This window comes from Camellia sinensis, chromosome 1 (assembly GCF_055761805.1).
Source record: "Camellia sinensis isolate YWXY chromosome 1, ASM5576180v1, whole genome shotgun sequence".
Lineage (NCBI taxonomy): Eukaryota > Viridiplantae > Streptophyta > Magnoliopsida > Ericales > Theaceae > Camellia > Camellia sinensis.
Window position 1 is genome coordinate 39,871,654 of NC_138961.1, and position 17,237 is coordinate 39,888,890.

The window sequence follows — 17,237 nt, forward strand, 5'->3', positions numbered from 1 at the left end:
AGTAAATAACCAACCATCACTGCTAGTTGGATCAAGTATAAAAATAAATAAATAAATAAATTGATAACCAATAAATAAAATTTTTGTTACAATTCAATAAATGAACAATTATTTGTAAGATGGTTTCATAGCTAAAAATAAACAATGTACAATACATTTTAAATGAAAAGCCAACAAGATAATTTAAAGTAATTCGTTGTTCAAATCGATGGTTCGATATTGAGACGGTTCAATGATTCGAGTCACAAAACCCAAGTCTTGGTGACTACGGTCACTTAGTCCATGATAAGGCCCAAAGCCACACATAGGCCGGTGGTAAAACCCCAAAAGAAACTAGTTTCTATGCCAATAAATAACCCACATTGGCTAGGGTCTAAATCATAGTCAGATTAGAGTGATGTTCAAAATTCAAACAATACACAACTTTTAAATAAAATATTCGATATTTTCAGAATAAACATTTAGTACAATTTCCAGAATAGTTCCACAAAATATTCAAATAATTTTCATAATAATATTCGATACTGTTTTATACTTAACTCATATTTTAGTTTAAGAGAACATGAAAGCTATAAATAAATACTTATAATTTTAAACGATTCAATAGGAATAAAAATGTACCAACAGTGATAGAAGGTTACTTACCTCAAATAGATAAAATAATATTTCCCAAGCTAATCTCAAATTATCAAGATCCACCTCAATCCTACAAATCTAATAAAATATTACACCACATAAACAATTATTATTTGCACCTATCCTTCTCTTCTTGTAGCAACAATAGAATAAATTAATCAAATTGTCTATTAGGAACCCCCACAATTCAGCATCAAAACAAAGCCATCACGGCTTCGAAAATTCTCAACCTATATTATCCTATTGTTGTTCATATACATGTATAAATTTGTAATTGCTTGTAGCCAATCTTGTATCTCACAAACACACCACCATTAAACTTAACCCATCACATATCAATTTCAAAATATGAACCATCCAAACGGAATGCAAAATACACTCTAAAATTGAGTAAAATGGAGACCCCCAACATAGACTACATCAATATATTTATTTAATCATATATGCCCACAAAATCATCTATTGATATATTAACACTAAAATCATAGATAGGAATACAATAAAATAAATCTTACCTAAGTGATGAATAAAGCAAAACCACCACTCTATGAATCCTCCCTCTTCACTTTGGTTTTGTTTTGTTTTGTGTTTTTTTTTTTAAACTTTTCCAAACCCTTGTTCCCTTCACCTTTAACTTTTCCAACCCCTTGCTGCCTTCACCTTCTGCAGCATCACGCGGCTCCGTTTTCTTTCTTTTTTTTTTTTTTTCCTTTTGTTTTTCTTCTTTACATAAAGGGTTATGAACCTAATTCCTTAAAATTACTAAACTACCCATACAAATTAATTTAACTACTACTTTATCCAAAAATAATTCTACATATAACTTGGGTTTTACGTTCTTCCCTCCTTAAAAGAAATTTCATCCTCAAAATTTGACATACTTGGAGTCTCAAAAAGTTGTGGATACTTTTGTTTCATTTCATCCTTGAGTTCCCAAGTCGCTTCTCTTTCTGAGTGATTGCTCCATTGAACCTTAACATAGTGGATGACTCAACGCCTCAAAACCTGTTCCTTCCTATCAACAATTCGTATAGGGTGTTCCTTATAAGTCAAATCCTCCTTAAACAGCAACGGTGCATAATCAATCACATGACTAGGATCCGGTATATACTTCCTTAACATTGAGACATGAAAAACATTATGAACTCTAGCTAGTGAAGATGGTAGGGCAAGTCTGTAAGCTACCTCACCAATTCGATCTAAAACCTCAAATGGCCTAACAAATCTAGGACTTAATTTACCACGAACACCAAGCCTCATTACTCCTTTCATAGGAGACACCTTAAGGAACACATGGTCTCCAAACCCAAACACCAAATCCCGTCTCCTGTTATCTGCAAAACTTTTGTGTCTACTCAGTGCCGTGTGAAGTCGCTCTCTAACAAGATTGATCTTGTCCACTGTTTTTTACACAATCTCAGGCCCTAACAACTTCTTTTCGCCCACATCATCCCAACAAATACGTGATCTACACTTACGTCCATATAAAGCCTCATATGGTGCCATCTGAATGCTCGCATGATAACTGTTATTATAAGAGAATTCCACTAAGGCCAAATGCTCATCCCAAGAACCTCCATGATCAATAGCAGAAGCCCTCAACATGTCTTCCAAGGTTTGAATAGTTCTCTCTGACTGTCCATTGGTTTGAGGATGAAAGGTCGTGCTAAAATTCAAAGTACCCAAACCTGTATGCAAACTCCTCCAAAACATAGATACAAATCTGCTGTCTCTATCAGACGCTATGGTTACCGAAATACCATACAACTTCACAATCTCCTTGATATACATTTTGCAAACCTCTCTAAGGAGAACCCTACCTTAAAAGCTAGAAAGTGAGCAGATTTGGTCAATCGATCAACGATAACCCAAATAGCATTGTTACCATCTTAAGTCCTAGGCAACCCTGTCACAAAATCTATGGTAATATGTTCCCACTTCCACTTGGGAATAGGAAGAGGTTGTAACTTACTTGCAGGTCTCTAATGTTCAACTTTCACTTGTTGACATACCAAACATTGAGCAACATACTGAGCAATTTCCCTCTTCATATTATTCCACCAAAGGTTCCTCTTCAAGTCTTTATACATTTTTGTGCTCCCTAGGTGTACCGTATATTCTGAACTGTGAGCTTCTCTCAGGATTTCTCTCTTGAGCTCCAAATCATTAGGCACACACAACCTCTCTCCAAATCTCAAGGTTCCATCTTTATGCATACAAAATTCCATTTGTAGCCCTATTTCCATTTCAGCTTTAAGTTTTTGCAACTAAGGATCTTTTCCTTGAGCATCTTTAATTCTATTAATCAGTGTGGGTTGAACCCTAAGGTTTTCCAACCGCACTTCATGGTTGTGCCATCTAATCTCAATATTCAACCTTCGTAAGTCCTCTAAGATATTCTTTTGGTTAGTGATCAAGGTAGCCAAATTACTCGAGGTCTTTCTACTCAAGGCATCCGCCACTGCATTGGCTTTTCCTAGATGATAATTGATAGTCAAATCATAGTCCTTTAATAGCTCCAACCATTGCCTTTGCCTCATATTCAATTCTTTTTGAGTGAAAATATACTTCAAACGTTTATGATCAGTGAATATCTCACATTTCACCCTTACAGGCAGTGCCTCCAGATTTTCAATGCAAACATAACGGCAGCCAACTCCAAATCATGCGTAGGATAATTCTGCTCATATGGCTTCAACTGCCTAGACGCATATGCCACTACCTTATCATTCTGCATCAGGACACAACCCAAGCCCATCTTCGATGCATCATTATAGATGGTAAAACCTTCATCTCCGAATAGAACTATAAGTACTGGAGCAGACACCAATCGACTCTTTAGATCCTGGAAACTCTTCTCACAATCATCAAACCATTCAATTTTAAACCCTTTTTGTGTTAAACGAGTCAAAGGCATAGAAATTCGGGAAAATCCCCCAATAAACCTTCTATAATATCTTGCTAAACCCAAGAAGTTACGAATTTCAGTGACACTAGTAGGTAGGGGTGAGCATGGTCCGGATTGGACCGGATTGGGATAAATTCAGGACCAATCCGTTATCTACGGTTCTTAAAAAATTGGAACCAATCCAATCTGTTTAAATCATGGAACCAATCCGAACCAATCCATTTAAATACGGATTGGATCGGTTTAGGACCACGGATTCACATAATTAAATAACGAAAATATATTTATAACACTTTAATTTTATAAAAATATAAACATAGCACTATATTAGTCACTATATTAGTTCCACAATTGCAACATATTTTTCTATAATAGCGACATACTGTTCTAAAATTTAAACAACCATAAAAAATTGGTTTCACTATAAGTATTTAAACCATTACAAATTAAAACTAAAAACCAACAAACAAAAGTAATAAAACAAAATATTATACGATTTTAGGTTTGAATTTAGATTTTATATAGAATTAAGAGAAGATACTATGGGGGAGGATGTATAATAAAAATATAGACTATTTGTATACGGTTCGGATCGGTTCCAATCCGGAACCGTGGGGTTCAATCCGGAACCAATTCGTAGACTACGGATTTTTAATTTTTCAATCCAGAACCGAACCGCGGATTCAAAAAACCAATCCAAACCTATCGGATTGGACTGGACTGGATCGGATTACGGATTTCACGGATCACTTGCTCAGCCCTACTAGTAGGTCTATTCCACTCTACCACCGCTTTCACTTTCTTGGGGTCAACAGATACCCCATCTTTAGATATCACATGACCCAAAAATGATACACTCTCCAGCCAAAATTCACACTTCTTTGATTTAGCAAATAATTTCTTCTCCCTTAATTTCTGCAACACTATTCTCAGATGTTCTTCGTGCTGCTCTTTACTCTTTGAGTACACAAGAATGTCATTAATAAAAACTACGACAAAGTGATCTAAGAAGGGTTTAAATACTCTGTTCATTAAATCCATAAAAGCTGCAGGTGCATTGATCAACCCAAACGGCATCACTAAAAATTCATAATGCCCATACCTAGTTCGGAAGGCTGTCTTAGGTATGTCTTCCGCCTTAACCTTCAACTGATGATAGCCAGAACGAAGGTCAATCTTAGAAAAGACTTGTGCTCCTTTTAACTGATTAAATAGGTCATTTATCCTAGGCAAAGGATATTTATTTTGAATTGTCACCTTGTTCAACTCTCGATAATCAATGCAAAGGCAAAAACTACCATCCTTCTTTTTCACAAATAAAAAAGGTGCACCCCAAGGAGAAACACTAGGCCGAATAAAGCTCTTATCCAGTAACTCTTGTAATTGTTCCTTCAACTCTTTCAACTCTACTGGGGCCATCTGATACGGAGCCTTGGAGATAGGACCCGTGTTGGGTATCAATTCGATGGCAAACTCAATCTCTCTATCTAGTGGCAACCCCGGTAACTTTTCAGGAAAAACATCGGGAAATTCCTTCACAACTAGAATATCCTCTAACTTTAATTCAGTCTCACGGGTATCTCTTACAGAAGCTAAATAGCCCTCGCAACCATTCCTTAACAACCATCTAGCTTGCAAAGCTGAGATTACCAGAGGAGGAGTGTTAACTGCACTACTCACAAAACAAAATTCTGGTTGGTCAGGAATCTGAAATACTACCCTTTTGCCTCAGCAATCAACAAAAGCATAATTGGTTGCCAGCCAATCCATCCCAAGAATTATGTCAAAGTCCCATACATCTAAAACAGTTAAGTCTACAAGTAATTTCCTGTCATCTATACTATCCACACGAGATTTGCAAACTAAGTCAGCAACCATAACACCTCCTATCGGGCTTTCAACACATAAGCCGATCTTTCTAGGGACACATTTCCATCCATGTTTCTCCACAAATCCAATAGACACAAATGAATTGGTAACGCCAAAATCAAATAACACATGTGCATAAACAGAAGACACTAAAACAGTACCTGACACCACCGTGTTGGAAGTTTGAACATCTTGTTGTGTGAGTGCGTACACTCGGCCCTGAGTCTTTGGCTTATGACCTCCATTTTTCTTTTGATTTCCTGAACACCCTCTGTCTGTTGATATTCCTTTATTTGTCCATGCTTTTTGTTCAGTCTCACATCCCTTTCGGTTAGGGCAATCATCTATCCTATGCCCCTGTTGCCCGCAAGAAAAACAAGCCCCGGTATTCCAGCGACACTCACTATCCTGATGGAACCCATTACATCTAGTGCACTGTATCCGATCATTCTTTTTCTCAACACTACCACCCATAGTTCGACTTCCCTAACTCCCAACTGAAGAAGTGTTCTGTCTCTAAGCATTGCCCTTCAAACTGTTGTTAGTTTGAAAGTTGGTAGAACTAGGTCTCTTCTTATAATTATCTTCTTTCTCTTCTTGGGCTCTAGTGAGGCCAATCTCAACTAACAATGCCTTATTCAACACTGCTCCAAAAGTAGGTAACTCGAAAGGAACCACCTGCTGCATAATATTCGTTCTTAGCCCACCTTCGAACTTTCGTGCTCTGCTGTCCTCATCTGCTTCAAATGCTGATGCAAATTTAGACAACTTCGTAAACTCGGCTTCATATTCTGCAACCGTTTTTTTCCCTTGCTCCAGCTTCGAAAATTCCCTCTGTTTTTGTAAACGAACACTCCTAGGGAAGTATTTCTCATTGAATGCATTCTTAAACCTTTCCCATGTATAGGGGTTGGCATCATGCTCATGTATGCGCTTCTCCATCTGCCACCAATCATTAGGTATCCATTGTAGCATAAACGTAGCATAAGTCACCTTCTGATCATCTGTACACTCAAAAATGGGAAATAACTTTTCCATTTCTGTCAACCATTTTTCAGCCTCCAAAGGGTCTGTGGCTCCGTCAAATGCCAAGGCTATCTTCTTAAACTCAGTAATGTTACAATGTGACCTCGGTTGTGACCTAACACCTGGCTGCATCCGTTGTTGTTGCTCCATAAGTCTAGTCAAGTTATTTCCTATGGTGGTTTGTTGTTACACCACCCCGACCAAAGTCTGAAGCACTAGAACCATTCCAACTGGATTGGGGATTGCACCTTGTTCTAGTTGTCCCAACTCTTGCCCATGATTTCCTCCGACTGCTTGAGAACCACTACCATTATTAGTCACATTCCCTCGCCGATTGTTATTACCAATCCGTCGATTCGTTTGACCCTGGCGTGTATTCCTAGCCATATTTGCCAATGTCTCCTCATGTTCCATTGCAACCTAAATGCATCAATAATAAAACCTCATCTTATTCTATTCTCAAGTCCTGATAACATGTAAATAAAATTAACATTATATCAAATTATAAGCATTTCCAATCCTACATCTACCCAATCTCACCACTATTTTATACTAGCCTTTAAAATTACAACCTGGCTCTGATACCACAAAATTGTCACGCCCCAAGCTCCGTGACAACGCCGCACACTCATTTAAGTGAACATGCAAGGCTAAGAGTCCAACACATAACCAACAATGTAAAATACTCAAATTAAATCCTTAATTATCATAATGCTAAAATCCATAAAAATAGATAATTCTTATCATATGAAATTGTCCACCAAGTCCACTAATAATCCATTAACAAAATAATAAACCAAGTACTAAAATCATAGTCCTACTCTCGGCACTCCCATAAGTAAAAACCCCGCGCAGCTCTACTCCTTAGAATATGGAAAAAATAAATAAAATAAGGGTAAGGTAGACAGCCCAGTAAATAACCAACCATCACTGCTAGTTGGATCAAGTATAAAAATAAATAAATAAATAAATTGATAACCAATAAATATAATTTTTGCTACAATTCAATAAATGAGCAATTATTTGTAAGATGGTTTCATAGCTAAAAGTAAACAATGTACAATACATTTTAAATGAAAAGCCAACAAGATAATTTAAAGTAATTCGTTGTTCAAATCGATGGTTCAATATTGAGACGGTTCAATGATTCGATTCACAAAACCCAAGTCTTGGTGACTACGGCCATTTAGCCCGTGATAAGGCCCAAAACCACACATAGGCCGGTGGTTAAACCCCAAAAGAAGCTAGTTTATGTGCCAATAAATAACCCCCATTGGCTAGGGTCCAAATCATAGTCAGACTAGAGTGATGTTCAAAATTCAAACAATACACAACTTTTAAATAAAATATTCGATATTTTCAGAATAAACATTTAGTACAATTTCCAGAATAGTTCCACAAAATATTCAAATAATTTTCATAATAATATTCGATGCTGTTTTATACTTGACTCATATTTTAGTTTAAGAGAACATAAAAGCTATAAATAAATACTTATAATTTTAAACGATTCCATAGGAATAAAAATGTACCAACAGTGATAGAAGGTTACTTACCTCAAATAGATAAAATAATATTTCCCAAGCTAATCTCAAATTACCAAGATCCACCTCAATCTTACAAACCTAATAAAATATTACACCACATAAACAATTATTATTTGCACCCATCCTTCTCTTCTTGTAGCAACAATAGAATAAATTAATCCAATTGTCTATTAGGAACCCCCACAATTCAGTATCAAAACAAAGCCATCACGGCTTCGGAAATTCTCAACCTATATTATCCTGTTGTTGTTCATATACATGTATAAATTTGTAATTGCTTGTAGCCAAACTTGTATGCCACAAACACACCACCATTAAACTTAACCCATCACATATCAATCTCAAAGTATGAACCACCCAAACGGAATGCAAAATACACCCTAAAATTGAGCAAAATCAAGACCCCCAACATAGACTACATCAATATATTTATTTAATCATATATGCTCACAAAATCATCTATTGATATATTAACACTAAAATCACAGATAGGAATACAATAAAATAAATCTTACCTAAGTGATGAATAAAGCAAAACCACCACTCTATGAATCCTCCCTCTTCACTTTGGTTTTATTTTGTTTTGTTTTTTGTTTTTTTTAAACTTTTCCAAACCCTTGTTCCCTTCACCTTTAACTTTTCCAATCCCTTGCAGCCTTCACCTTCCGCAGCATCACGCGGCTCCATTTTCTTTCTCTTTTTTTTTTTTCCCCTTTTGTTCTTCTTCTTTTACATAAAGGGTTATGAACCTAATTCCTTAAAATTACTAAATTACTCATACAAATTAATTTAACTACTACTTTATCCAAAAATAATTCAACATATAACTTGGGTTTTATAATTTTTCTTCATACAAAATGGGAATCCATTAAACAGGTTGAAGAGCTACAGAAATTAAAAGGTAAAACAGACTCATCCTATACACAAGCTTCACTCCTATCAACGAGTTTGATGGGAATGTATTAAGAAGTGTATAGTCAAAATAAAAGAAACAATTTTTAAATTAAAATATAATAAAAATTTATTTAGTTTAATGCAAATGCTCTTATAATAATAAGGTCCGACCATGGTGATATGTTTATTTTACGGGATTGGATCATGTTTATTTATTTATTTTTAATATAACGTTTGATTAATTGGATTGCATCAGAGATGATGGGATTACGGTAAGTATATGTGGATACCTAATGGCTCACTAAGCTCGTTTATGATTTATAAGGGGTGGATTATGATTTAGACCAATAGAGTTAGGTTGGATAACACCGTGCTAGGAAAAATTGTTTCAAGCCCAATTCGGCTTGGCCACTCACAAACTAAATTATATAATATATATTTTTTAAAATAAAACATGCATATCAATATGCATGTTTTATATTGTTTAATTTATTTTTTATTAGCATAAATTATGTATTACTAAATAAATTAGTTATAAATGTGAACTACTAGTTTTGTTTGAATAGGTTAAAGAGACACACAAATAATTAAATTAATTATAACTTAATTTAAAAAATGAAAAAAATATGAATTAATTACCGAAAAGTCCTGTTTACAAGACACATAGTACTTCAAGTCCTGCTCTAAGATTTTTAATTTGAAAAGTCCTGAATTCTATTTATGAGGCAATTTTACCCCTTGTTGTCACGAATGTTTGCAAACCTCTTCTTTTGATCTTTGCAATCCAGAAGAAAGCTCTGTTATGCCTCCTTCAATAGCTGTGATAGTGCCGCCTTGTCGAAATCGTGTAGGTTCTTGCTTTTTGTTTTCGTTCATCGTTTGTCGTCTATCGCCGAAAATTAGGTCAACGCCAAACCTGAGAATGCTTTCAATTTCAAAACAGAAAATGATTTCAGTTTATAATTATCAAAACTAAGAAATTTCTCAATTTTTTTTCTAGTATTAACTGAAAATATTATCAGTTTTGAGAAATTTCTCAAATTTTTTCATGATTAAAATTGAGAATATTATAAACTGAGAATGCTCTCAATTTCAAAATTGAGAATAATTTCAGTTTATAATTATCAAAACTAAGAAATTTCTTAATTTTTTTTTCTAGTATTAACTAAGAATATTATCAGTCTTGAGAAGTTTCTCAATTTTTTTATGATTAAAATTGAGAATATTATCAATCTACTCTCTCTCTCTCTCTCTCTCTCTTACATTCACCTTCTCCTCCTCCTTCAACACGTTTTATTTTATTTTTTTTTGGGTTGCTAAAGTAGCCAATAAAAGACTAAAATAGTTAATAAATTGATGGAGAAAATATCATTTTCCCCTTAAACTATATCTCAATAATCAATTTAATCCTTGTACTTATTATAATTTCAATTTTACACCTAAACTATCAATTTTGGATCAATTTCATCTCTGTTGTCATATCCTCAGAATATCAGTTAGACCCCCAAAGAATATGAAGTTTGGGGGTATAATTGATATTTTTGGGATAGTTTGGGGTGGCAAAATAAAATTTCTAACGAAATTTCGGTGTCACGTCAGCATCTTCCGTTTGATTGTAACGGAAGCTAATGACAGGGGTAAAATTGATCTAAAATCAAATAGTTTAGGTATAAAATTGAAATTATAAAAGTACATATAGGTTAAATTGATTATCAAGGTATAATTGATATTTTTGAAATTATAATTTTATATAACTGTTTTTTTTTTTTCATTGGTTGTAGCATCATTCATGGAATAAATTTAATCTATTTTTTAAAATTATATTCTTTTGAAATAAATTAAAAAAATCTAGCTTATTAACTTATTTGGGTCATATCATTTCTTTATTTTTTTGCATATCTTATAATAATAAGCAAAAATAGTAACTTATAATTAAAAGTTGAATGGAATATTTTTCTGATGCTAGGCTGCAGCAGAGAGAAGGAGCTTAGTTTTAGTTGAATGTCATTCAATTCAAATTTCTCATATGTATCACCTTCTTCTACTTGTTACCCTTGTAGTATTAGAAAACTCTAGCCAATGAGTCATGACCTTAATTATGTCTTTTTTTATACTATGCATCTCACTGTTGCAAGTCTTTGTTAAACCTTGTTTAACTTGACCAAGTAATGGAACGAGAGATTTGCATAAATTCTTAATACGAAAATATTATTGTCATGTCATTTTAAATATTTTTTATATTAAAAATTTGTTTGTCAATTAATTTTCCGTGGAGTACATAAGAGGAAATTATGAATCAATAGTGCAAAATGACAAGTGTTGCATAAGTATTCTACATCCGTTTATGCATTCATTATTAATTCCTCTGAAAAATAGCATTGGCCCACTCTACATGACAAATTAGGTGCAAGCTTCTCCATATATATACTAGGATAATCCATGCCTGAAAAATATTGTCAACAATTTTTTTGATACCCCTACACTTTACATTAAATTTCACTTTGACACCTACACATAAAATCATGACAGTTAACTCCTACACTCCTAGTCAAATCCTGCTTTGATCTTTGTATATGAAATCATGACACTTAACCCTTTACACTTTTACTCTAATCCCACTTTGGTTCCGATACAAGTGTTAATATCCCTCTTCTGTTACTTTATTTTTAAATCTTTAACAAAATCCAGTTATCATGTGACAAAAATGTGACTATGAAATGAGGATAAGAGAGGAAAATCATCTACATTTTCTATCAATACACTTTGTCCTACGTGATAAATACATGAGAGTTATATTATATATATATATGTTTGTATGGTAAAAATTAGAATGAAAAGGTAAGAAAGTAGAGATTTTGAAATTAAAAAAAAAATGTGACAAAGAAATTAAAAAGAAAAAGAAAAAATGAATAAACTGAAGACTGTGTTATCATGAAAATTAAAATATGTTGATTTAAATATTTAATTATGTTGACACGCCTAACATAATATATTGTTGATTTAAATATTTAATTTGTAGGCTGTATTTAAACATAATTGATCTAAACAAGAAGGTGAGAGATTATAACCATTTTCCTTTTTTATTTCTTATCTCTCAATCCAAATGGAGAGTAAGCGTTGAACTTATTTTGATAAGTAAATGGGTTGTTCTACTAATATTTTTTAGTTTGGTGTTGCGGTCATCTCTTTAATTGAGGTCTAACAAAAAATAGATTATGTTAAATTTTAATCCTATATGGACCCTATTTTTTAATCCTAATCTGGCGGGTCAAAGCGGCAGTTTCCCAGAGCCGGCCATGAAAGATACTTGGCATAAAAGCAATCCACCAAAACACAGTCATACATTTTCTTTGCTCAATGGGGCTTCGAAGCTTAAGCTTGAGCATGTCATGCTTAGTTCACAATTTGCATATTCATCTAATACTCTTATGTTGTTTGAGCATTCTAAACTCTGGCTTTACTACTACCATATCCCGCTCCCGGCTAATGGGGAACGAGACGGACCGACTTTCACTGTTGGCAATCAAGGCCAAAATAGTTGATGATCCACTCCATGTTTTGAGCTCCTGGAATGATTCCATCCACTTCTGCCAATGGCAGGGCATTATCTGTGGCCGCAGGCATCAGAGGGTCATTGCCTTGGACTTACAGGCCCGGGAACTGGTGGGATCAATATCACCACACCTTGGGAATTTAAGCTTTCTGAGAGAATTACAGCTTCAGAACAATAGCTTTGGCAATGAAATTCCCCCCGACATTGGCCGTTTGCCAAGGCTGCAGATTTTGCGGCTGAACAACAACTCAGTTGGTGGCCGAATTCCTGTCAATTTATCTCGTTGTGCTAACCTAATTTTCTTGGATTTTTCTCACAATGGGCTGGTGGAAGAAGTTCCTGTGGAACTTGGATCCTTGTCAAAGCTCAAGACAGTGATTATAAGCGACAACAATCTTACAGGGAGTATATCTCCTTTCGCGAATTTGTCATCTCTTCTCATATTGTTTTTAGCCAACAACTACTTTGACGGAAGCATTCCTGATGGTTTTGGTCGATTAAAGAATCTGCAGGAGCTCGAACTCGGCATAAACAGGTTGTCCGGCACCATCCCTCCTTCGCTCTTCAACCACTCTTCTCTCACAGGGTTTGATGTCACTATTAACCAAATCCAGGGAAGTCTTCCCTGGGACTTGGGCATCACTCTTCCCAATCTTGAATTCTTCAACATTGGTCATAACCATTTTACAGGATCAATTCCGGTTTCAATATCAAATGCATCTAAACTCCATCAACTATTTCTGCTTCAAAACAAACTTACTGGAAAGGTTCCTAATTTGGAGAGGCTGCAAAACCTCCAGTGGCTATGCATTTGGGACAATCAGCTTGGGTCTGGGGAAGCTGATGACTTGAGCTTTATGTTCTCTTTGATCAATGCTACCAATTTACAGCGTTTGGAAGTGAGTATGAACAATTTTGGCGGCAAGTTGCCAGAATACATCGGTAATCTCTCGAGAAACCTTGAATATTTGTTTGTAGACCACAATCAGATATTCGGAAGCATTCCACCCGGGATTGCAAATCTTGTTGGCTTGCAGAGTTTGCTTATGCAGGTTAATCAACTCACTGGTACTATTCCAAGTGGGATTGGAAAGCTTCAAAATCTACACCTATTGAATCTCATCAAAAATTCATTGTCTGGCAACATTCCATCTTCCCTAGGAAATCTGAGTTTGTTAATTGGACTTATGTTAGAAAGTAATAATTTTCAGGGAAACATTCCTCCGAGCCTAGGGAATTGTAGAACCTTGCAATTTTTGTTTCTTTCTCAAAACAACCTTAATGGTACCATACCAAAACAAGTTGTTTCTATCTCATCCTTATCTATGTATCTAGACCTATCCCAAAACCAATTGAGTGGTTCTCTTCCCATGGAAGTTGCAAAGTTGATAAACCTTGGTTACTTGGATGTCTCTAAGAACCTGTTATCAGGTGAAATTCCGAGCACTCTGAGTAGCTGCACAAGCCTGGAAACGCTACGTTTGGGGAACAACTTTTTCAACGGAACCATTCCTTCTTCTTTGAGTTTCTTGAGAGGCCTTAGTGAGTTAGATCTCGCGAATAATAGCTTGTCTGGTGAAATTCCAGCGTACTTGGAGAGCTTTATTTTGTTGCAAAATTTGAATCTGTCTTTTAATAATTTTGAAGGTGTAGTACCAACAAAAGGTGTATTCAGTAATGCAAGTGCAATATCAGTGGTGGGAAACAGTAAGCTCTGTGGGGGTGTAGTTGAATTGAAGCTACCTAAATGCAACTTCAAAGTGGATGAAAAGAGGAGATCAAACAGTGCCTTAACTTTAGCACTCTCTATACCCTTTGGGCTTGTAGGACTAGCTCTTCTGGGCTATGTTCTGTATCTTTTCCGGTTTAGAAAGAGAAGAAAAGATATTCCTTCAGATTCAATAAAAAATTCACTCTTGAGGGTGTCTTACCAAACTCTTGTTAAAGCCACTGATGGCTTCTCATCATTCAATTTAATCGGTGCTGGTAGTTTTGGGTCTGTGTACAAAGGAGTTATTGATGGAAGAATTGTCGCTATAAAAGTACTCAACCTTTTGAGACATGGAGCTTCGAAGAGTTTTGTATCCGAATGTGAGGCCCTAAGAAACATCAGACATCGGAATCTTGTCAAGGTGCTAACGGCATGTTCAACGGTAGATTATCAGGGTCATGACTTCAAGGCCTTGGTTTATGAATTCATGGTCAATGGGAGCCTCGAGGAGTGGTTACATCCAACTTGTAATGAAGATTTGTCAAATGAAGAGTTTAGGAAGTTAAATCTTTTTCAAAGACTAAATATTGTCATTGATATTGTTTGTGCACTAAATTATCTTCATAACCATGGTCAAACACCAATAATCCACTGCGATCTTAAGCCAAACAACATTCTTCTGGACAAAGATATGACTGGGCATGTTGGTGATTTTGGGATAGTGAAATTCCTTGCAGACCATGCCACCCATGACTTGTCTACAAATGAAACAAGCTCTATTGGCATAAGGGGAACAATAGGTTATGTTGCTCCAGGTGAATATGCTTTCATTTATTCTTAATTGTTTCATTCCCAAAATGATATTAAAGCAAAAACACTTAGGTTCCCTATCATCCTTGCCCTTTTTTACAATAATGCTACATGTCACAAAAAGTGTAAAGAAAATTGTACATGTGATCTGGAGCGTTTATTGTTTTTTCTGTGCATAGTTCTCAGACTTTTTTGTTTAGGGAACAATTTTTTTAAAGGGTTTTCAAATTCTTTTTTTATCAAATGCATTTTCGCTTGCAGAATATGCTATGGGAAGTGAGGTCTCAACATATGGTGATATCTATAGTTTTGGCATCCTCGTGTTAGAAATGTTTACTGGGAAGAGACCCACCAATGAAATGTTTAAAGATGGTTTAAGCCTCCATAGCTTTGTAAATAAGGCTTTGCCTGACAGTGTATTGGAGATTTCAGACCCAATACTTTTGCAGACCAAAGAAGAAGAAGAAACTTTCATACGGAGTGAAAAGATTGTGGAGTGCCTGACTTGGATACTTGAAATTGGAGTCAATTGTTCTTCAGAACTGCCTAGAGAAAGAATGTGCGTTAATGATGCCGCAGCTAAATTGCATTTCATCAAAGACACTCTTTTAGGATCTGAAATAAGTTGAAAGAGATGAATTTATGAGGTAATAGTCTTACTTCCACATTGTTTGAGCCAACTCTACATTTGGTACATTTAGTGAAAAGTAATGTTACCTATTCAAAAAAATTGTGAGCATTTGAGATGTGTTGATCTGATTGATTTTGGTTGTGATTCATATTACACCGAGTTTAAATCTACATTACAAGTTCAAAATTTATATATGTTCTTAATATTTTTTCTTAATGTATAACATCAATCATCAGTGAAAATGCACATTTTACTTTATTCCTGAGTTGGGTTAATTACATATTTGAAAAAATTTCATTTTTACCCTGTACTTTTCCTTGATGATCAATTACACCCCCAGACTTCGAGCAATTTCAATTTTACCTCAAAAGTTTTTGAAATTGTATCAATTTTTCCCTTTGAAACGGAAAAAGTTAAAAAAAATTGCATTTTGACCCCAAATTTCAAAAGAAAGATGCAAACTCACCGTCTCCTACACAAACTCACCCTCTCCGGCACCATTATTGCAAGCCCACTTTTCGGTGCCACTCTCTGACCCACCATTGTTGCTGATAATGGTTTATATCAGCAACCATAGTAGCAAACCAAGTACTATAGTCCGCTAGTTTTATTTACTCCAAATTCTAATTTATGTGTAAGAATCCAATCTCATACTCTAAATTCATTCCAAGCTGCAATACTTTCTATGTATGCATATCTAAATGAAGAAGATAAATAAGGCATTGATTAAATACCAAATCAGCAATGACGGCAGGATTGCGAGGATCATCTTCAGGTATCCCTTGCTCTACTTTCCTGTAGCGATCTCGGTTTCGACCCTTCTTTCATGTTTTGCCACTTCGACTGGGCAGGTCGGGGATCGAGCTGCCCGGTTAGCTTGAGGGGGTAGCGCCCTTTGGCGGGTCCAAGGACAGCGCCCTGGCAGGGTCGAGGGGAAGCGCCCCCGAAGCAAAAATGAAAAATGCATTCGAAGTTTCTTGTCCGCTCGAGTGGTCGTTTATGCGCTCGAGCGGAGAATGTTTGGTTCCAAAAGTTTGACCTGTCTGCAAAAGTACTGGGAAGGTGTATTCGACGCTCGAGCGGACCATGGTATATCAGTTCGTGAATCTGATATTTCAGATCACTTTTGTATATCTCTCTCCCTCTAAAAACATTTCCTCTCCCTTCTCTCTACATTTCGCTACGCCAAATTGGATCAAAACCTTGATTTCTCAAGATCTGTTGGGAGTTAGACTGAAGTTCTTTATCAAAGTTGTGTAACTTCTCGAGGGCTTCGTTGTGTGCGGTGGAGATCGAGTTTCGACACTATAAATTTTGAAGTTTCTTCTCATTTCTTCTTCAAAACTTGAGGTTGGGATTTTCTTAGAGTTATATATATATATATATATTCACAAGATCTATATGATTTTCGAAATCATCTTTCGATAGCTTTGAAAATTGATTGTTGATTCAAGAAGTTGAGCGATTTTGAAAGTGGGTTTGTCTCTTGTTCTTTTAAAATGATCTTATGGGTTTTGATCTTCGTTGATTGAAGAAAAGATGATTTTGGAAAGTTTACTTTCAAAAGATTTGAGTTGTATAGTTTTGGTGAGAAAATCTAGAATTTGGGAATTTTTTTTAAGAGATTGAAAATCCATGAATGATATTGTTAT

General features: G+C 35.3%; 1 protein-coding gene and 1 long non-coding RNA gene across 2 annotated transcripts in view; both read left to right on the forward strand.

The window, feature by feature from the left end:
- The window catches only part of LOC145793534 (uncharacterized), a 144,856-nt gene that overhangs the window by 27,876 nt on the left and 99,743 nt on the right, over positions 1-17,237 (forward strand). The window lies entirely within an intron of this gene.
- LOC114308248 (receptor kinase-like protein Xa21) lies at positions 12,278-15,583 on the forward strand. Its single transcript, XM_028253796.2, has 2 exons — positions 12,278-14,959; positions 15,216-15,583. Exons 1-2 carry the CDS (start codon positions 12,367-12,369, stop codon positions 15,581-15,583), a joined length of 2,961 nt encoding a protein of 986 aa, XP_028109597.2. The 5' UTR covers positions 12,278-12,366.